Source organism: Corvus moneduloides, chromosome 20 (assembly GCF_009650955.1).
Source record: "Corvus moneduloides isolate bCorMon1 chromosome 20, bCorMon1.pri, whole genome shotgun sequence".
NCBI classification, from domain to species: domain Eukaryota; kingdom Metazoa; phylum Chordata; class Aves; order Passeriformes; family Corvidae; genus Corvus; species Corvus moneduloides.
In genome coordinates this window covers 7,518,272-7,541,657 of record NC_045495.1, presented here as the reverse complement: position 1 = coordinate 7,541,657, position 23,386 = coordinate 7,518,272, and the positions used below count along the sequence as shown (strand labels likewise).

Here is a 23,386-nt window from a genome sequence, read left to right as displayed (position 1 = left end):
TGGATTATGAATCCAGAAAGAATAAGTTCAGTAAGTACAAACAAGGAAAATTAACACATCTTTTTACATACAATGCAAATATTTTCTCCACTCACTGTGTCACATACAGTCCAAGTCCCTGGAAGGTGTAACATTAGCAGCTGGTAGGAATATCTCACTGGGGAGCTTTTAGTGAAAATTCAATATCCATTGTATAATATCCTGTATTATACCTCTTCTGCCATAAAACATCCTCTGTGAGAACAAGGACAACTTTGGACAATTTGCTTTTCAGGAAAAGGTTTGCTCTCTTCACATTTTTTTTCCCCAGATATTTTCTTTTAATATTTTCTCTTTGTTTTGCCACCCTCCCCCTCAATATGACATACTTGCTGTCCCACTTGCTAATAATTTTCCCCATTGTCACATCCATGGGTTTCAAGGCAGTTGGCAGGCAGCATGACTGCTGCATCAGCCAAAAAGCTGGAAGTAACTGAAGGTGCTGGGTGGGTAAAGCAGGAATGAATCCACCTACACTTTTATGAGAATGTAAGAATTTTCTAAGAAATGCAACCCAGTAACACTTGGTGACAGAAACTCTTTCCAGGCCCACATGACTAAGTGCTGAGGCAGTCTCAGCTCCCTGAGCTACAGCAACAGTGGTACCTCAGATTTACACATCCCAGCAGTGCTCCTATGAACCCCTGCCCAGCGACATGGTGGGCAGCAATGTGATGGTGGGAGATGTCAATTTAAAAATAAAGCAGGGGATGGCAAGAACTAAGCCAGCAAAAATTATGAGACATTTTCATGCTCACGCTCTGTAATTTTACTTTCAAGAAGACAGATAGGGGAGATAGATTTATCTAGTGAAATATTGCATGGTTCTCACCATAATAACTGTTTACATCAGCCCTTCTGAACTAGTATCTATTTTTAGTTCAGGTTTTTCAAAGATTCTTAACTCTATCACTAATTTTGAGCTTGAAATTTAACCTGGGAGCAATTTTTCTGGTGGAATTAGTGCCACTTTACTTTGTTTTGCAGGTGCAATTAGTAAGTTAAGCATTTATATATCCTAAACTACATCTGTAAAATGGAAGGCTGCTTTTCAAAAAAGCACATATGCTTAAATTGAATGGAACTCAGTAAAACCTTGCTTTTTCTTTTTTTTTCCTTTTCTTTTTTTTTTTATTGGTGGTAAAGTTATTCTTTAACTCACCCATCTTTCTTAGTGTGACTCATTCTATCACAAAGGCTCTCATGAAACAGTACCTTTCTTTGTCAGACTTTGTCAATGATTTCTAGTGCTCAAGAGGTGTGGCCAAGGACACTAAGACAATTTTATTGTTATTTTTACTGCCAGGTAGGTTGGACAAAACCACAGGATGCTGAAGACACAAACACAGTGCTGACAACTGATACCATCAATTGCTGAGGTGACCAGGACCACTCAAATCCCAGGGTTGGCAGAGCCAAAGAAAAATCCAGTAACTGTGAGTAAGGCAGAATTAAAAACAAAGAATTCAGAATGTATTTCAAACATCCTTCAAGGAAAACATAACAAATCCAACCAACTGCAGACAGACAAATCCTCTGCTGAAAATGTCACTGTGTAACTCTTAGCAAGGTCAGTTTTAACAGGCATTCATTAGAGGCTGACAGGGGATCACCCTGCCTCCTCAAACCGAGGATCCAGAGAAAGAAAGAAACAAGGAAAAGACACAGAAAAGAGAGCACCTTCGCCACCACTGTCAGTGGAATGATCTCAGACACATGGTGGGACTATTGGGGTGTCCTGTGCAGGGCCAGGAGTTGGACTTTTATGATCCTTGTGGGTCCATTCCAACTCAGAACTCTCTGTGATTCTACAGATTGTAAATTCATAGAATTTACAATAAAGAAATCAAAGCTCGAACTGTTTTACCTGTACTGCATCCCTAATTCACTTCCAAGTCCACCCCAATAGTAATTTATTGTAACCATCCATTTAAAGTTAGTGCAGCTCCAAATAAGAAAGTTATTGCAACTCCTTAGTTCTTTAAGGCAACTCTTTGCAGGAAATGTGTATTATTATTAATGTCCTCACTTCAACACCACTGTCCCACAAGGAAATAAATTAGAGGTGCCACATCTCCAGCTCACCTACAAAGAACAAGGAGAATGATGCAGTAGGAGAATATGTAAAATAAGTCTTGCTTCTGTAAACATTAGTGGATGAAAAGTTTGGAAGGAGCAAATGGTTAAAACTGTTCAAATGTTTAATTACTAATAACCTAATGTATAATTGAATGGGGGAATAAAAGACATCAGAACTGAACTTTCCCTAGAAATACCCTTTGCACTGAAAACCAAAGCACTTCCCTGCTTGCAGCAGCAAAGAGCACAAGAATGTGTGTGAACCCTTCCTCCTACTGCTCACCCCATCAAAGAACTGTTTGTTTTTCACCTGTGATTTAAAGCCGTCCTCAGTCATCTGACTACCTTCAAAATAACTGAAGAGAGTTTTAGCAAAAATGTTTATATACATTTACGTAACAGTAAATCTACATTGAATTAGGGGAAGTAATGGATTATGATCATTAATATTTTATCTCCAAAACTCGTCTCCCCACATAACTTAAGCAGAAAATGGGTCTTTGCTCTATAATCTTACATCAGCATACAGGAAACATCCCCAAGTATGTGCAGGTACTGGGGGCAAGGGGAGAGCGTTGGAGATTGGTACAACAGTACACCATTCATGCAAGACAGGCTTACTTGTGTTAATTGGAATCTAGTTCTGCAGGCTGCTAACACTACCCAATACCATGAAGAATGTTCACTTTTTACGTAAGTGATGCCCTGGAATTCAGTTTCAAAGCCAGGTATAAGTGTCTACGAATGAGTCACTCCTCCTCAGGTGCATGAGGGTTTGTATATGGGAATCACTGCAGCCCTGATGACATGTTCTTGCTTTTGCCAAGGCTACGGTTCCCAAAATTGTGGTCCACAAGGTAACAGCATGTTCTTTCCAGCCAGACATGTAGCAGTGCTACTTTTACACTGGTAATAAATCACTATACAGATTTGATTGTAAGGATGCAGAGTGGTCTGGTACACAGCCCAAAAGGTTTGAGAATCACTGGTTTGGAGGAGAGGTCACCTGGAATGCCAGATAGGAAATCAGAGAAGCAAAACAATTTCACAGACTGGTCCAGGATCCCAACATTCCCCCTACTGCAAATACACCTCTATACTTCCAGAGTCATCTGGATGCCCGCTGTGTTACAGCAAGCAACCTCAGTGCTCTTCATTCCCAAACAGCATCTTCAGTGCTCCAGGGCCCTTCACACTCAGTCAAGACTATTTGGGTTATCCAAGTCATCTCTCTCTCAAATCCAGCACCACCTCCAACAGCAATGCTTCCAACACTACTGTATCACCTTGGGGACCTCTCAGTGGACACAGACCAAGCCTGACCTCTTTCTCACCTATCTCACCCTGCTGTTCACATTTTTACTACACCATATGTTGCCCTGCTCTAAGAAAATGAGAGTTCTCCAGGTGTGGGAGACAAGACAAAATCAAAACAACCTTAAAATAAATCTTTTAAGAGAGCACACTTGAGGCTCCCCTGGGATGACGGATGTTAAATATATAAAATGTATTATAAAAATTAGTTCTATTTTCTGACCCCCAGTTCATAGAAGACCTGATCCAACTTCATTTAAGGTCAAGGCAAAAAAACCCCTTCCCTTCTGCACTAACACTTATCTTTAAATTGGGCCCAAGATGTATCAACAGCAAATGTATGCACAGATCTAGATCAGAGTATAGAGAAGAAATACAGGGCTCCTCCTGATTCAGACCCTACACAAACACTCCCCTGGTCACCACTCTTGAAAATTAAACTTACAGGCACACTGAAAGCAAGAACTAAAAATAAGCAGGTTTTCCACTTACTACCAAAAGCTTTTAGAGCCACTGAAGAAGGGGAAGAAAAAACTAACCTACTTATAAGGGTTTTGAATATAAGTACACACTTCCCTTCCAGCAACTGGTAGTCATTAAATACATAAAAACTGACAATGTAACTCAAATGTTCATCTCCCTCTTTCATAATTCCCACTACGGTGATAATGAAAAAAGTCAAGGGAGCCAGACCAGCCCTTCTGAACCATTTGTGCACAAAACAGCGGAGATATCAGTTACATAAGAATGCACTGCTGGTAATAAGAAGAAAACGTTGTTTGAGAGTATTACACAATACCAGCAAAAATCCTGACTTTCATATACAGTGCTTGAATCAAATTCTGAGGTCTGAGGAACATGTGTGGGGGGATGGACAGGATGTGTTAAAAGATGTTGGGACTTTGGGAAGAATGATAACCAGTTCTCTAAAATCTGTGGGAAATCTTTCCCTTCATTATTATAATAAATTACAGAAGTGAAGACAACCTTGCCAAGAGGTGCCTGAACTACAGCCTGAGGGAAAATAAGCCAATTTCTACTGATAGAACAGATGTGCCACAGGCAGCACAAGTGCAAGTTTCCCTCGCAACACCCAGCCCAAGTACCTGAAAGGCCAATAGTGAGGGCAAACTTTCCTTGTGCAAAGCAGAAAGATGGGATGGGGAAATGAATTGTTACCTTGTGTTACTGGCCATGCACTATCATAAAGTGAAGATATTAACAAAGACAAGGCAGTCTGGAGAGTCTCTCTGTTCAAGTAGCCTGCCCTCACTTGCTGATACGAACAACAGAAAGACAAAATACAACACCAGCTGAAGCACTTCCCTCATCTCAGCAGGAAGCAAGGACACCTTCTCTTCCCACCCTGACCATTTTATCCCCCCCAAGAATATTTACTTTGCAATCCAGGGCTGTCCAGTGAGAACACAGGCTGTAAACGGCATTTTTATAGTTTGGTCCTTGGTGCGTGGGGACTGGGCCAGGGCACAAACACATTTTCCTCTAACCTGCTCACTGATTCAAGACAATACTTTCATTTTTGATTGCAGAGGCATTTCCAAATAGGTTTAACTGCTTTCATGAATCAGACCCTCAGACTGCCATGACTTCTCAGGATATCAGACACCGTTCTAGCACACAGGAAAAAAGGACTGTCAGAACTTGTGAAGGACTTGGGTGGGAAATAATTGAGCTCTGGACTGTGTCAACTCACTCCAGTAAAATAAGTAAAAGACCAACCCTTGTCACAACATTAATCAAGGCATATTGAAAGAGCCCTGCTTTCTCCTCTTCATTGCTTAAACTGACCTTGTTTAATCCCTAGATCAGCAGCATCCTACAGAAGATGGAAAAAGGTCAGAAAAAAGGACACAAAGTCAGGTATGGAGGCGGAAACGGGGAGAAAGGTTTTGCTCATTATTGACAGGACTTAGAGGATCTCCTGGCAGAAAGAGAGCTCCACCTTGTCCTGCCATTCTGAGCACCAGACTGCCAGAGAAGTAACCTGGATTTAAGAATGCTTGGTGTTGTTGGAAGCAGGGAAGAAGGCAGGGGGTAGGACATGGAGGACCAAACCATTTGCAGGCATAAGAAGAGCAAGCACAAAGCATTCTATAAGCATTCTATCTCACCTCCTGGCTCGGACACCTGAAGGACCACCTCCTTGGGAAGTGCTCTGGTGTAGGAAGCCATTCACCCAAAAGGAAAGCCCATGAACTTGAAATAGAAACCAGACAGTGTCTAGATTATTACTTTCTCTGTTCTAGCAAGAAGAACAGTGAAGCAGGTGCAGTAGGAAGCAAAATGTGAAGATGTGGTTGAGTTCTGTGGGGCACAGCTGAGGAGAAAGACAGCATCCATTTAGGGAGAAGCAGATGGTAGAAAAGAAACGTGCAGCACGTGCAACTCATGTAATATACACATATTCTGGGGTAGCACCTGGCGGATGTGGTCTCTGCATGGAATAAATAAAAATGCTGGAGAGGTATAGCTGCCACCATAAGCAATGACAAGAAGACGGGAGTCAAAGGGAACAGAATTCATCAAGTCTGATTTATCCCACCATTGTGCTGCATGCACTATGTCGAGTTCCCTTCTCAGTGCACGTGTCTGTAGCTTGGTGGGAACAATCACAGCACACCAGAGCTGATTGTGTACTTGCAAGGCTGCAAGCTACTGCAAGGTCACACCAGGTCAGCTCAAGAGGTAAGGCAACACAGGTAGATAAAAGTTCCACTTTTCAAGTGAACAGAGATTGTAGTTGGAAAAGTTACAGGAAAAGTGAGCTCACAACAAGACTTATGAAAAAATACCTGGCATTGCTTGGCTTTCTGGGAAACCAGGGTCTGAAAGGCATCTGGGGGAATGCCCATCTCTCTGCACAAGTTCCTACAGAGTCCCAGTTATCTATATTATTCACCTTTAATAATCCTAGCAGATCTCTGACCTCCATACATTTCCTGGCTTGTGACCTTACACTATACACTTTTGCCTACCAGGGTTTCCTCTAATGACATCCCTATGCTCTTCCTGAAGACAGACACTTTCCCCCTCTCCATTTCCATGGAATCCTTGCAATAACCTCCATTTGATGCCTCTCAGTTTCCACCTGCAGAAGTCCCTGAGCTGGAGCTGTCTGGGCTGGAGGATTCAGGTACCTAGTAACAAGGATGAAATCTCTGGGTCTAAGCATTAATCTCGTTAATTGATTAATTCATAACACTTATGCTGCATGTTCAGGAACTGGACTGTAGTTCTCATCCTGGCTCTGCCTCAGACCTGCTGTGCCACTTTGGGCAGGTAATTTTTCCCATCTGGGTTTCTTGGTTTCCCCATCTGTAGAAGGCCAGCCCCATTAGCCCTCCCGATATAAAACGTCCTGAGATTTTCAGAAGACAAACTGTATCGCAAGCCAGGCACTACTATTATTAGAGCTCTTGTGTTCTACAAAGACACTGGCAAGATACACAAAAGTGAAATAAATTCAAGGGCACAGAGAGCAGACAGACCAATAAAGCACAAGAATTGAAGAAAGAAGGGGAAAAAAATCTAGTTAAAACCAGAGTATGGCACTGGGGCATTACTCCCATGGTAGAGTGTATATGGAAGGATAACACTATTTTGAAGCAGTTCTACAAATCCAGTTGTCCATGTTCTCAGCCTTCGTGCTCCTAGTGGCCTGTAGTTCTGTAGCTGCTCCTACTTAACTCCACACATAGATGACTTTTTGTATGGTTTGGTTTATAGATGTATTGACTGACTACAGCTGTACAGCTCAAGCAGGCACAGAGATGCTCTACCACCTTCAGATTTCAGCCATGTTTATCCTTTCTCTAGCTGGGAAAAGCAGCCAGTAAGAACTGAAAAGCACAAGAAAGTTTGGATGCAAACCTGTGAGATGGTGAACTAAACCAGTATTTATACAACTGCATATGTAGTGCTTTGAAAAGGAAGATCAACACAGAATTTCAGCCTCGTCCAGAGATAAGTGAGGCTCAAATCACCACAGTTTTATGTGTGTTACTCTACAATGCTACTGAGCAAGCAGCAGTTGTGCTCCATCTGTCAGCATGTCCTCTGCTGTCACAGGTTCCTTGCTGCAGAGACTACCATGTTCTGCTTCTCTCCATTATGGATGAGGCTGGAGTGTCCTGTGATTTTTCTGTATAGGGAGTTACAGTGTCCCTCTAACCAGTTTACATTATTTCTTGGGCAAAGAGATACTTGTATGTCAGGATTAATATAAAAGAAGACAAAAATTCTATTTATTTCTCTGCAATTTCTAAGGAACAAGTCACCTTTGCTTTCCAGACAGCATCAGAAGCTGAGAGTGTATGGACTGGCTTGCAAGAGAGCAGAGGGAGAGAGAGATATCAGATCAGCTGTGCCTGCAAAGAGTGGGGTGTGGGATGAATACAGGGTCAAACGTTACCCTTGGTGGATTTGTTTTCCCCCCTTTCTGTTTGGATTTTCAGAACCATTTCCACCTAAAAATTTGTGCAACCTTGTTTCTCAGTTAAAAGGCTTTTTAAATTTTTTAAAGTTTTTTATTTATTTTATTGCCTTTTTGATGAGTGATATGAACTGTCAGCAAATACTACATTTCACTCCCCCTCATTAACATTGTAAATTAATTTAGGACTGATTTAGATGTAGGATTAACAACCTGAGGACTAATCCACTCTTTATTCAGAGGACATAATCAGGATGAACAGTCTTTCGTCTCACATCACTTGATTAGTTAGCAGGACCATCTCATGGGAAGCAAACAATATTTGTGTCTTTGCTGGCAAAAGAACAGTTCAAGGTTAAGGCAGAAGAGTGGAAGACACCAGGCCTGGCCCCAGCTTTGCTCCAAGCTTCTTCTGCAACCCTCGGCAAGTGCTTTTACACTCTGCACCATTTCCCCTGATTGTAACATTGAGAAGTCAGATTTAGAGAAAAGGCAAAAGATTAAAAGCAATGTTTGTGGTGGTTTAGGGCAGCATCTTTTATTTCACCAGGGTTAAGGATACCTGGGCCATGGGCCAGCTGCCAACACAGAAACTTGGTAAGCTGGAGTAATAGACTTAATAAGCTTTCACTTACCTTCACATGCCTTTACCCTTATTTATGTGAAATGGTGTTTTATTTTGTGAGCACTCTTTTCCTCTGATAGCACTGTGATTAGTACATTATTATCTATATTGCAGGAGCAAAGTCAAGCCCTCCGTTTTCAGATCAGCAAAAAAACCCAAGAGAAAACATTGCTTTTCTTAGAGCAACAGTTACCTATTAGAAAACTTGACACGCTCAAGAGCAATCCTGCAATATCTCAGGGATGCTGTTTTCAAATGCCCTGTGTGTTTGCTAGAGGAAATAAATAACATATCTTGCAATTAACAAATTAATATCCTGGTGAAGTTAGCTTTTACTTGCTGTCAATAAATAATCTTCAGAAGGATTTCATCCACTGAGGGGAATGAAGATTAAATACATGCTTTGGCAAATGTCCTTTTTCACCAGAACATTTCTTGAAAGCACTTAGTGTCTAATGATACATTGAGGACCTGTTCCTCTGAGTACAATAAATAAATACAAATAATTGCTGTAGAAAAGCGTCTGACAGACAACCAGTGCCATTTTGGGCATAACTGATTGATGCTACTTATAATCAGTGACATTTGTAAAGCTGAAACCCTCTGTTCTGGACACTTGCTGCCCACATCAGCTGAGCTGAGCTCTGCTGTCCCATAAGGGCAGCATTTTTTAAACATTTAATACAAATTGTTATTATTTGTTTGCATTACAAGATTACCAAGAAGCTGCAACCACAGATGAGGACCCTGCTGTGCCCTGGGCTGCAGAAAGTAAAAAAAGAGGGCATCTTGCAGTGGTTCACATAGTTTGAAATCAAAGACCAATTGATGGAGCTCCAGAACATTCTCACCTTTAGTGTGATCATAAAGAGTAAATGATTTTATACAATTCAGTGTTGGCCACAGTTTCACAGACAAGCTCCTGACAGGTGTTTGGTATCCACTGTGATAGCATGGGAAAACGCCTTTCTGGCACACTATTTCAAAACCTAACTGAATTCTCCCTTTTTCAGAGATATAATTGTTCCAGTGCGGTTCCTTCAGACAGATGACACTGACAAGACAGCCACAGCACCACAAATCCATGACTCTAACTAATAGTTCTGTAGGAGGTTTTCAAACCAGACTGTTTTTTTAAAATATTGCATTTCTTAAAAATACTGCTACTCCTTTCAACTCTCCATGAGAATCAAACATGCTGTCACATCTACATGAGACTGGTCCTCAGTGTCATCCCATGCAGCCCACTGATACAGGCCTTCCTCTCAGCCACCTCAGGACTAGAGGCCAGAGAAGCTGGGCTTCTCCTGGGGTTGTTCAGCTCTGCCTGAGGATGTCTGAGAAATGAAAATGCCTGCTCCGTTAAAAGGACATCAGAATTACAATAATCTTCCTTACACGACAAGAGAAATGTCAGAAGCTAACAGCACCAAAATTCTAGGGCTATTGTTAATCCATGAGTTCTCATGGATGCAATTGTTGTTAGCCTTGCCTACAGCTTTCATCCTTAGGTTCTTGCTGTAGTGAGTTTTACATTTTCATGCCACACTGTGCTCCCAGGGACTGTCCATTCAGCAGATTCTCTGTCAAGCACTTGAAGGGCAAAATACATCACACTTATTACCAACCTAAAGAAGCGAACAGGATCCTGCTGTTGGTTTATCATGAGTCTTCTGATCTAGGGGAAGTAACCATCTCCTATTTGAATTTAGTTCTTGTAAATAATATCATTAGTTTCTTTTGCTTTTGGTCCATTCTACACTCAAGTCATTCTGAGACCCAATCTCCTGCCCAGCAGCAAATCAAGGCCAAAATAACTCTTGTGTTCATTTAGCTTCCCAGTAAGAGTGTATTTATTCACCTTTCTAAGAGTAGATTTCACAACCTGTATTCCCATGCATCATAAGGAAGAAAACTGTAGGCAGCCACTGGACAAGTGGAATGTTACAAAGACCAGTGAGAGAAGAAACACTCTTTCTTACCTGTCTGTAACAAGCCAGCCCCGCTGTCTTTGACTCCGAAGTGCTGCTGGATGTCTAGTAACACACCTACAAGAAAAACAGAGAATACGCTCAGTGCCTTCAGTCTTTGAAAAGCATTCAACTCAAACCTTTTGAGAAGCGTCACCAAAGCTTCAAATTCCAGTATAAACACATAACTTCTAAAGGTTGAGCCTTTTTTTTCCTATACATGCACAGTTATTTTGGGCTACTACAATAAAAGCAGAGGTGGGCAGATGTAACATCGTGCAATGAGCCTGGGAATTAAATCCTCATGAATGGAAACTGGTCTTTCTACCTAAATAAGATCAGGCTTTTCTTTTTGTGTGTTTTCTGCATAATCCAGACTCCTTACTTCTTTTATGTCACAGAAATACAGAGAAACTGATTCTGCAACTAAGGTGCTTCAAATGGTTTGACAAGACAGACAGATTGAATCCAAGACAAGTTTTAACAAATCTCTGCTGGGAGGAGATATTACAGATTGATAGGAGCAATGATGAAAGCTTTCATATTTAACTAGTTCTGGGGAGTTTTTACTTTCAAAACAAATACATTTAAAATACATTAGTAAAGGTGGGTAAGTTACCAGATGCTCATATTTAAAGCAACTACAAGCAGAACCAAACCAAAACTTCTGTCTTCCTTGAACCCCAATATAGTAATTGGCACAAGCAAAATTAACAGGTTTTGAAGTATTTACACATTCCACTAGATTTAACATTTTTGTACCAAACATTTTGACACATGTAACATCAGATATATGGGACAGCCATGTTTTTGTAACCAACAAACCAATAGGAAAACCCCCAGCAGAGCTTTAATAACTCATTTTGGGGCACACAGGTTTGCCAACTGTACATGGTGCAGTGGTCTCAGATGCAGATCCATAGGCCCGAATATTTGTCAGTGGTCTAAATAACCAGCAGCTGATTTCCTGGGTCTGGAATAGAGACTGTTGCTCTCTTTAGATCTGGGACTTCCTTATTTAGACTACTGTCTTCCCCAAACCTGAGGATATGGAAGTTTCTTCTTTAAAAGCATTTTCTAATTACACTGAACATTCATTAAAGTTCAAATTTGGATCCAAGGCTTTATCCAAAGTCATTCTTCTCATCTCTGCACGTTACAGAAATCAACTGAGCACCAACCTGAACTCACTCACCATAAGTATCTTAGCTTTTAGGACTGCCAAGATCACACTAAATGACAGAGAGATAAAAGACACAGAGATAACTATTCCCAGAAGACGTCTGGGACAATGCCAAGGGAACAGTCATAAATTAATACTAAAGGAAAAGAAAAAGAGAGAAGGAAAGAAAAAGCAAGAAAGCTCATTTGAGCTATTCTGTACTACTTGTACATCACCATTTACTCAGGACAGCACTCAGGTGGGATTTAGGCCTCAATATCTGCCTGGAAACATTAGTTCAACCTCCTGCAAAAATTCTCATTTCCCTACTCTCCCATCGGACTGTTTAGCCCCAAACAAGAAGGCTGAGGGCGGGGAAGGGTGTGAACCTAATTAATGTATGTCATTACTGATAACAGAGAGGGTAGATGCAGAGCCAGGCTCTTCACACTGGTGCCCAGTCAAAAAGGCAAAGGGCAACAACTGAAACCGAGAAAATTCCATTTAAATATAAGAAAATGAATTTTTACCGTGAGGGAGGTCAAGCATGGATGTTCAGAGAGGTTGTGGGTTCCCCATCCCTGGAGATATTCAAAACCCAACAAGACACAGTCCTGAGCAACCTGCTCTAGTTGACCCTGATTTTAGCAGGGGGGTTGGCCTAGATGATCTCCAGAGGTCACTTCTGACCTCAATTATACTGTGATTCTATAATTTTCTGAAGTATTAAGTGCCTGATTACATCCATCCTGACACAGTGTTCCCCTTTCTTTTCCTTTGGAACATTGCTGTCTACTACAATTCCAACAGGGAATTTCTTTGCTTTCTCTTGAATGGAAGATTTAACTCCATTTACAAAGTGCCCTGGCATTTCTTGACTGTGCTTCCCCAGTTTGCTCCATTAACAACAGAGATACCATTATCCAGGCAGCAAGTGATGAACAAAAAGAAATTTGCATTTGCTTAGCAAACTCCTCCGTGGCTCAGCTGATTTAGCTGCTCCCCTTGGTGTTCCACCCTTCCACAAAAAAAATGTTTCTCATGCAACCCAACGTAGACACCTCACTGAGCTGAAGCAGCTCTGAGCACTTTGTGCTCCAGTACTGCTTGGTCCCAGACTGCCCACATCAGGCAGAGCTCAGCAAGTCAGAACAACTCCTGGGCACTATAACCCCAATTTTAGGGACAATAAACCAATAAACCCATCAACATCCTCAAGAACAATGTGGAAGAAGGGAGGAAATACCGAGTACAATATTTTCTCATGCTTTCCTATCATCACTCAGTCGTGTTGCACAGAAATGAAATATCCTACTCATTGCTTGCAGCTGGGCAGGGGGTTGGACTAGATGGAATATATTGCACGAGGGAATACACACACATGTCCAGAGCTCCATCCAGCACCCTGAAAGGTGCCTCTCCTGCCTTCAGCACCATATTCCCAGCCATGACAGAATGCCAAAGAGGCACATTAAACTTCTACAAGTTATGAGAAGCAGGAGCCTGGGATGTGATGGAAAACAGACCTTTATGGATTTGCATCAGAAACTAGAACAGAAAGTAGAGGGGAATATAATAGTTCCTACACAAAAAAAGCAGAGGAGAGTTTCCAGTTTGTGATAAGTTATTTGTCCAGTGACAGTGGTTTCGCAGTCCTACAGACCATAATGAGTTTTACAAACTCGAACTCCTGTAACCACAAATGAAATACATTCAGGACGCAGACGTGCAGACACCTTGGATTAATCCTACAATTTTATGCTGGTGGTGGAGAGGAAAGTGGGCTCTGTGGAGAGTCAATGCAACAGGACAATGTAGAACCACAATTATGAGTCTTGTGTGAACTTGGAAGAAGGTCTCAGATGATTAAGAGATCTGCATGTCTAATTGGCATGGATTTCCTACTCCAAGTTATTTTATATTCCCTTTGGACTACAGGTGTTTTGATTTGGGATTAGAGCATTAAATTAGAGGTAGCAGCAGGCAGATGATGCAACACACCTATGAAGTGATAGTAGCTCCTCTGCTGTGGGAGTTTTCCTGCTCAGCCACTCACCTGGGAAGACGCTCCTCCTCTCTTAAATTCACTCAGCTCTGTTTCCACCTCACTGTGGCAATGACTCACCCCAGAATTTAATAAGATTTAGGGATACAATTAAGCAATGATAGACCAGGGGAGAATACAGGAAAATGATAGAGCTTTTGACTTTCCCTTCTGCTTCTAGATGATGGGAAGGGAGAGAGCTGGAGCCAGGCTCCAGACAATGACCACACTGCTTGAAGAGATGTGCTCCCAGGTGTCTCACAGCACCTGACGCAATCCAAGAAGTGAAGCCACCACATGTGGCTGGCAAAGTCTTTCTTGGATTAAAGCTCATACCTATGACCTAGGATGATCTCAAAATAGCCAAGAGCAGCCAGCAGGCACCAGTCTTCCTGAGAACCTCTCTGGAGGGCTGCTGGCCATTTGGGATGCCTGTATGATTACATGGCACCTGGTGTGCTCCCACCTATTATTTCTTAAGCACATTCTGTATTTTCAGGACTGAGCAAATGTACAGTGAACACGGTGCCAATTCCCAAAGTATCTCAGCAGCTGAACGAGACACTGTTAATGCTGATGTAGAGTTAGGAACTCGATGAGATGAAACACAGGCAGCACCCAGCCAGGAGTGCTGATCAAGATGGGCACAGGGACAGGACTTACTGGGGAACCCAGACAGAAGAGCAAAGACTGGTTACTGCAGCCTTCTCTAGGGGATTTTTACCAGGCCTAGTGTCTAAGCATCTGACAGACACCAAGGCAGTTATCAGACTTCTGTGGGCACTGGGCATGAAGAGGACTTTTAAAAGCAATTTGGAGGATAAAAGGTCATGAAGTGCTACAGATAGAGAGGGACATACCTGACCTCACCCACTCGCAGGGTCAGAGGGTTTCTAGGGTACTGCTGACATTTCACAACACTGATTGTAAAAGGCCTGATTCTGAGGCTTTTGGAATTCAAATCTACATTTAATGGCCTAGGTTATCTCTGTTTTAGGGGAAACACTTTGGAAAAGCCAAATTTTCCTGGAAGCCTGCAGTTCACACTTCAAACAGGGAGGTAGGTGGTACAGATGAGGCATGAGGCAAGCTGCTTGCCTAGATAGGTTTTGTGTTCCTGACCTGAGCTACAACAAATCAAAAGCTGCAGGATTCTACGTGGGCTCTTCACCAAATACTGCCGCCTGTGTACATTGCCACAATAAGAAACAGTGTCCATAAGCTAAACCACAATGAAATCACAATTTCAAATCAAAAAGACATTAGAGCTTCCCTAGGAGAGCCCCATTTTCCAGTCACCAAAACAAAACATCATGATTTGCTTTCAAACTGCTTCCAAGGCAGGTGAAAAATGCAGAGTTGGCCTGTGTACAGAGTGCAGAGCTACAGAAGCAAAGGCACCGGTTTGCAGCTCACATTCTTTAAACACTGTGTGTGTGCTGCAACACCACTGGCCAACATAACTACTTACTTAAGAAAGCATGTGCATTTTTAAAGGTATTTTTTAATGGGGAAAAATGATGGTGCTTGAAAGGAATACAAGGTTTTCCACAGGATGCAGGATACGTGCCCCTAGCATCCTCCCTCCTGCCCCACTGCAGGCCTGGACCTCTCTTTGGGGAACCCAGATTCACACTCTCAACTCCCTGAGGGGCAGCACAGACTCTGTACTGACAATACTGTTTCTTCTATTACCTCTTGCTACCTACCTCTCCTCCTTATAAAGGCATTCCCAGACTGTGGTCCCTGGTACTTCCAGGACCAGCTTCCTCAGGAGGAGGTAGCTAAGCAGGGATAGCCAAGTCCTGGCCTTCTATCCATTAAAGGCACAAACCACCTTCCTCCCATCAGGCTCTTCCTCATGCCTGCAGTCATATTCAACCTCCTTCAAAGAAAGCCTTAAGGAGGCAGAGGAGTGGTACACACACCTGTCTCTTCAGAGATATGTGAAAAGATTAGGTGGAGAGAAGTTTATTCGGAGGTCTCTGTGATTACATCTTCTCTTCAACCCCAAGGTGTGACAGCAGCTCACACACCGATCCCTGAGCTTCAAACGAACTGCTTCAGCTTAGCCACCCACCAGCTATTAAACACCAGCGTCATAATTTGTGCCCTATTTAAATATTCAGCTGCACAAAACCACCATGGTAGCCCTGCTGATATTTGTACCTCAAGATAAATTCCCACTGCTGCCAGAACTAGCATGTCTAGAATATAAACGCAGTACCACCTTCTTTGGATTGCCATGAAAGCACTCCCTGCCTGCTCTGCAAGTACTGATAAATGCCTGGTGACACCTGGCTTGAAAACACTGACAGGAGCTTCCTTAGGACATAAACACCGACTTTCCTTCTGCAAAACTAGTTTCCACTGTTGCATGACATGACAATACGCACTGGCGAAACAGTCTTTGGTTTTGAAATAATGCTGCAGGATTAAAAGAAACAAACAAAACAAACCCAGCAATTAAGACAAATCAAAACAAGGGTTTCCTGAGATCTGCTCACACTGGAATGCATGAAACTTATGACCTAGAAAGCACTGAAAAGCAACTGCCAACACCCACAGTGGCGTGCTTAGGAAGGGGTTTCCCTGAGTAATAAAGTAGAGAGCTGGGAAGAGACAATCACAGCAGCTTGAGCTGAAGATCAGAGTGAGCCAGGGTCATGATGTCATTCACAGGACATGAAAAAGTTGCTTAAAAATCACAGAATAGAATCACAGAACATCCTGAGCTGGAAGGAACCCACAGGGATCACTGAGTCCAGCTCCTGGCCCTGCACAGACACCCCAACAATCCCACCCCGTGCCTGAGAGCGTTGTCCAAATGCTCCTGGAGCTCTGGCAATCTTGGGGCCATGAGCATTCCCTGGGGAGCCTGTTCAGTGCGCAACACCCTCTGCGGGAAGAATGTTCTCCTGATATCCAGCATAAAACTTCCCTGACAAAGCTCCTGCCGTTTCCTAACAAAACCCCAGAGAAGTGTGAGAGTTCAAAGCCTTTAAAGGCACTGAGAGCATCCCACTACGTACAGAAGATGATGGGGTGGAGGCTCGTCTCAGGTGACAGTGTTGGACTGTCAGGACACAGCAGACGAATGGCTGTTCACTCCAAGCAGCATTTGCAGTGGGTTTTTGGAAGGACAGGTGCTGTGAACTCTGCAAAGTACACACTACTGCTTGGGAAATGAAATAAAAATGCCTGTCTGAGGTGACATTCCTATTCTGAATCAAAACCAGTGTTATCCTCGGAGACTCACACCACCTGTCACACCCACTTTTTCCATTCAATGTTTTTGTCATTATTATAGTATCAGTAGGAAAGTATCTGAGCTATTCATTCATTCATTCATTCCCAAAGGCTACTGGCTTACCTGCATGGCATGTAACAAGTAATTAAGCATCAGGGAAAAAAAATAAGGAATGCAATTAACCAAGAACATGGAGAAGAAGTATATTAAAAAAGCAACTTCTCACTCAGGCAGTAATAAATGATGGTTTCTCTAATACAGCTCAAACTCCACTGGAATGTGGTATGCAAAGTCTGAGCACAAAATTGCCTGCAAGACTGGGAGGAGATAAAAAAAGTTCATCAGGTGTAGAATCGATTAGCACAAGGCATCATTAGCACAGGGTCAGAGCGTCTAGGGAAGGCAGCACAGGACAGCCAGTCCTGTTGGGATTAAAAATCAAAACAAAACAAAACAAATAGGAGTTTGAATGCAACCATGGCTGCCAAATGCTGGGTGCTTCATTGGTAAACTCACACCCTAATCAAATCCTTCATCTCCTTAATTACAGTGTAGGTCTGTTCCCAGGACTATGGCTGGGAAGGATGTCCTTGTCAAATAGGGAACAAGGGATATTCAGCCAGCATGAACCAAAGAGCTTAAATAAATTCCAAAGCATGGAAGATTTTTCATTTATGACCCATTGCAATTACAGCTCCCAGTAGTAAAACTGAAAAATGACATGGGCCAAATCTGAGGAGAAGCTCACAGTGTCACTTCACTCTCCTCTCCACCCAGGACACAGCTCCCTACAAGGAGATCCTGAATTTCACCCCAGCCTCATCTCACTTGCAGACTCCTGCTTAGCCTATCTTAATCAGCCTGGCAGTTCCTGCAAACCAAGGGAAGACTTCAGTTAGAGATAAGTGACAGGATTTGGCTCAAAGGACAGACTAAAATGAATTGGCACCTAGACCTGAACTTAAAACCAAACTTATTCATTGACACTTGGAACGGTTCCTTTATGTGGAATGGGAAAAATCAGAAGCTCTTAAAAAATCTGAAAAACCAACAGAAACTGAAGTAGTAGCTGAGGTTTATATTAGTCACCTGAAAGGATAGGAATCATTAACAGCTTTCAGACAACGCTCAGGACTCAGTTTAGACCCAATTTCTGGGGTTTTTTATCTCATGCGAACACCTCTGCTCAAACACAGAATGAAACACAATCTTTACCAATGGAAAAACTACTCTTGGGACATTTTAGATCTAAGCAGCAGCCTCACCAGCTGTCCACATCAAAGAGGAGAGCCTCAAAAAATAATGTTATTATTTCAATTATTCAAATCTCAGAAAATTCAGATACTCCCCCAATTCACATTCTCCTCGCGGATTCTGTAGCAGAAAAAATTGGGCCTGCCACGAAAAGCTCTACTTGTCTTGCGCCTTTCTAATCTTTAGACAAGACTAACAAGTTGAGCTAATTCATGCAGTGAAACATATCTCAGAGACTTTGTATGTGAACTAATTAAAATAAATAAAACCAGTACAGATAATGATAGAGCAAATCAAGTGCATATGAATTCAGTCAATGACTCACTGCTCCCTTGTTTTCCTTATTGGAAAACTTGGCTTATCACTATACTGAGGTGACGATGAGTCAGGAAACTGGTATGAGCCACAAATTGCAAGGAAATTAAAATAAGTATCTACAAAATCTCTTTTTGGAGAGATTTTGGAGATTTTTGCTAGCTTTGTATGGATGTGGTTACAGACTTCACAGTTCTAACCTCATCGTTTTCTGACTAGATAAAATCACGAAAGGGAAGAGGCATTTATGAGTTCTAGAGACAATACATAATGATTGGGCTCTTGTTGTCAGAATCAATCTGATGCCTTTACTTTTATAAAAGTATATATTTTAACCAAATGCATTTGAAGCATATTACTACTGAATGCTTGATACTACCTTATCAAGTAAATAGGTTGGTGCTAATCACTTGGAACCAGTCAAAGCACATGCAAATATTTTAACAGAACTAAACTGAGAACTAATGGTGTGCATGGCATGAGGGTAGCAGTTCTGAACCTAAGTCTGTGCAAGCACAACCACTTTGCTGCCACCTCACTCATACAGACCATGAGAACTTGCTCTGTTACACCTTCTGACACAACACCTGTTGGATTTGAGGCAGGTTGGGAGCACAAATCCCACCAAAAAGCCTGGGCTATCACATGCACTTCTGTACAAGCAACTGTGTCTCTGGAGCTCATCAATATTATTTCACAATAATAAAATTCAATTTGAAGTGTTAAACTAAAAAAATCAGAGAGTCAAAAAATGCAAATTTCAAGGTTGTGAAGGTGGAAGAAAGAAAGCCTCAATGTTCTCTAGTTCCACACTAACAAGTGAGGGGTTTTTACCCACTTCCTTCTCTCCTACAGCCATGCACATTTCTGTGACACAGGAGACTGAGTCAACAACTGGGGTAATTAGTGACTGATGATTTACAGCAGATGACAGCTAATTTCTCCAGTTATGAAGATTTCTATCAAATCTGTAGAAATGTGCACTCAGATTGGACATACTTCCAAGTGACTGCATCTCATCTCTCATTTACATTTTGCTTCTTCTTGGCAATGCCTCGGAGCTATTTCGGAACATCACAAGCTGTCCAGGGCACACTGGTATATTGAATGTGATTGTAAGGAGCTTCCTATTCTTTTTTACCACAAAGAATGTTTTACAAAATGCAAGGGAGATGCCAGATACAGAGGTACCTTGTACAGAGCGATCTGCAGAAGAGCAGCAGCCAGGAGCAAAGCAGCCCATCAGGGAATGTCAGGCACATTCCAGGCAGGTTTCTGCAGTGCACGACTGTCAGATTTCTCAGTTAAAGAATGAAACATCCACTGTCATGGTCCTGAGCTAACAAAGAGTTCTTGTCATCAACTTCATGCCAATACAGGGGTGTAAGAGCACATCTCCAGTGCTCCTGCACACTGATTTTCACAAGTGCCTGTGCAATGTTAATGTCCACTACACGAATCTCCCTCTGTGACCTAGATCTGCACAGGCTCATGAGGCTTTAAGTGCACAAGCAGGAAAAGCTGGAATTGTCTATAGCATCTCCTCCACAGATTAAAACCTGGATAAAACTGTGATGCAAACTTGGTGCTGCCACCCACTTTTAAGACAACAGGAAATCTGTAAAAGAACCCAAAACCTTACTACTTCAAATAGCTACCTAAACCTTGTTTAAAGTTCCAGATGAAAAAGCTTTTGGACACAGATAAAAATACTTACCCCAACTTTAGTAATCCCAGGATAGCCCTTACTCTTAGACATATGCTTTAAAAACCCCTGAGACTCTGCTGCTGAACATGGCAAGTAGGTTCATGAATCTGTCATCCTGCATGAAGAATCATGAAATGGCTTAGCTTGGAATGGATGTTAAAGCTCATCTTGTTCCAAACCCCTGCCATGGGCAGGGACACCTTCCACAAGACCAGGTTTCTCCAAGCCCTGTCCGACCTGGCCTTGAACAGTTCCAGGGATGGGGCAGCCACAGCTGCTCTGGGCAACCTGTGTCAGGGCCTCACCATCCTCACAGCTGAGAATTCCTTCCCAATATCCCATCTATCCCTGTCCTCTGGCAGTGGGAAGCCCTTCCCCCTTATCCTGTCACTCCAGGCCCCTGTCCAAAGTCCCTCTCCAGCTCTCTTGGAGCCTCTTTAGGCACTGGAAGGGGCTCTAAACTCTCCCCTGAGCCTTCTCCAGGCTGAACAAGCCCAACTCTCTCAGCCTGTGCTCGTAAGAGGGAGGATAAGACAGGAGGATAAAGCTGCTCCAAGGCCACCATAACGCAGTGCTTCCTTTTATCCGCCTCTTTTCCCTGTTCTCTCTAGAGCACCATTATTAGGACTTTTGTGGCCCCCTCACCCACCCTGATCTGGAGGGCACTGTGATCCCTACAGCAGCTTCTCATATCCAACACACATTCCCTTCCTTCTATTCCTTCTCTCCATTCTGGTATTCAGTTGGGGAATTCTCCCATCACAAGTGCACTGACCTGCAAGAATCCTACTATGTGCATGATGTAAATAAATCAAAAGGTCCTGTTTTATCCTCACATGCTCTGAGGGAGATGTTTTTCCCACAGATGAGGCTTGGGGATACATTCCTACACACTGCCAATGGTGGTTCCTGGAACTCCCTTCAGCTTTCTGCCACAAGTGTTTAAAGCAGCCAGTGCAGAGCTCTAACCATGGGCATTTTAAAATTTATGTAAGAGTGGAAATGCCCTTCTGTCAGTGCCCACTACAACATCTCCCACAGATTAAAACACGTTTCCCTGAGCACAAAGCAATGTGACATTCCTTACATGCATTTACCTCCCACAGATACACACTGAGTGTTTTTATTTCATTCTAAGTCCTGGTCAACCTGTGCCAGGTCACGATTGAATATGGTGCCCAACTGTCCATCAGTTATTCTAAGCAAAGTGTCTTTAAATTCATCTCACTGACAAAGTAAGTGGCTTTGTACAGGTAATTAGTAAGAGCACACAGGTATTCAAAGATCTGTGTAGGGCACAAAAGCTGGTTAAGGAACCCACAGCTTACCCACAGCACTATTAGAGAAAAGAAACCAGCTTTGGAGTTATCACAGGAGATATTTAAATGCATTGATCTAGCTTCTTAAAATGATCTAGTAAAGAATTTACTATGTTCTACAATAGGTCCATAGCTGATATAGCAAAAATCTGTGGATAAAACCTGATACCTGCATGAGAGTGTGTACTCAGATGAGAATAGGGGACACTGAAATGAGCGTGACAGCAAGGGCTTCTCCAGAACTGCAAGGAGTCAGTGGTGTGGGCATGTGGCTACAGTGAGACCAGGAAGTCCTCACAGCACAAAATGGTCTCGTCCTGTTGTTTCTACAGAGTGTTTTATTCAGTGCAAGTTTCTGGAGCTAAAACACCCTTCACAACAAGGTTTTTGATTTTGCCAAGCTGCACTGCCACAGGACCTCCATGAGAAAGGCTGTGGTAACAGGACAGTGATGCACACCCCTAGATGACACAGCAAAACCTGAATTCCACCCTGAATTAGGAGACAGGGCTGCTCTGCTCTCAGTCCTGACACTACGTCACTATTTAACCTTGGGTATGTTACTCGATCATGCAGAATTTCAGAGTCTGCATTAGCCTAATGAAGATAATAACAATAATCATGTGTGTCACAGATACAGTTGGGCTTGGTTATTATGTTCTTATGAAGTGCCTGGAAGAGCCCCAGATGAAAGGGAAATCAGGAGAAGGAAGATTAATTATAAGATGTGCATCCCAAATAAAAACCAGACAGGAACATTGCTGTTGCTGTTATTAGGGGAGAGTCTGTCTGATTTAGGCCAGCTTTTATTTCTCTGTTGGTAAAGCAGACCCATTTTAACCACTTTCCACGTTCAAATTTTATTTGTAGATGGTGGGTAGGTGATAAAGACTGCTGAGCTTCTGATACTGCAGACATAAAGGCCTTTGATTGAAGGTCTGATTTCACAGTAACCACTGTCTGTAATATGATAGGCCTGCCTGTGTTTTCACTGTTGTGAGGCAAAACAAGGAACCAAAAGTTTACTGCCACTCTGAAGGAAAGACCAGGACTGAAGAAAAGGAAACATTTCCTGCGGCTAAACACACCATGGTGAGCACAGTCATAGTGGGAAACATTGCACTGATATGATATTATATTAACAAGCACTTGGATATTTAACAAAAACTTGTGCAAATGGAAACATTTTTTCTATAGTGATTTTCTCTTAGGAAGTACCAAGTATTTCTCATTTAGGTTAGTATCTTTTTCTGCTTAAACATGGGGAAAAGGACACAGGGAGAGGCACAGCGATACATCTGAGATCACATCTAACTGAGCAGCACAGCCCAGAAAGAGACCCAAGCGTTTCCCCAAGCCTCAGCCTGGGCTGCTCTCCCCTGGAGCTGCCTTCCTCCTATGCCAGAGATCAACCCTTGCTCCTGCAACATGCTAAGAGTGTCCTAGAGATCGCAGAATCACTGAGCATGGAAAAGACGTCCCAGATCATGGAATCCAACCTTGTCACCCAGCCCAGAGCACTGAGTGCCCCCTCCAGTCGTTCCTTGGACACCTCCAGGGATGGTGACTCTACCACCTCCCTGGGCAGCTCCTTCCAATGCCTGACCACCCTTTCCATGGGGAAATTCCTCCTGATGTCCAATCTGAACCTCCCCTGGTGCAACTTGAGGCTGTTTCCTCTTATCCTGTCCCTGTTCCCTGGGAGCAGAGCCCGACTCTCTCCTGGCTGCCCCCTCCTGTCAGGGAGCTGTGGAGAGCAAGAAGGTCGCCCCTGAGCCTCCTTTTCTCCAGGCTGAGCCCCCCCAGCTCCCTCAGCCATTCCTCATATGACTCACTCTCCAGACCTTTCCCCAG

General features: G+C 42.8%; 1 protein-coding gene across 5 annotated transcripts in view; it reads right to left on the bottom strand.

Moving 5' to 3' along the window:
- The window catches only part of LOC116453842 (protein spinster homolog 2-like), a 135,141-nt gene that overhangs the window by 87,925 nt on the left and 23,830 nt on the right, over window positions 1–23,386 (bottom strand). For all 5 annotated transcript variants that reach the window (XR_004243944.1, XR_004243945.1, XM_032129754.1 and 2 more), the window contains exon 2: window positions 10,493–10,558. Coding sequence is in view for 3 of the 5 variants with exons in the window: in XM_032129754.1 (XP_031985645.1) it covers window positions 10,493–10,558 (66 nt within the window). In the remaining 2 variants the exon portion in view is untranslated. The remainder of the gene's footprint in view (window positions 1–10,492; window positions 10,559–23,386) is intronic.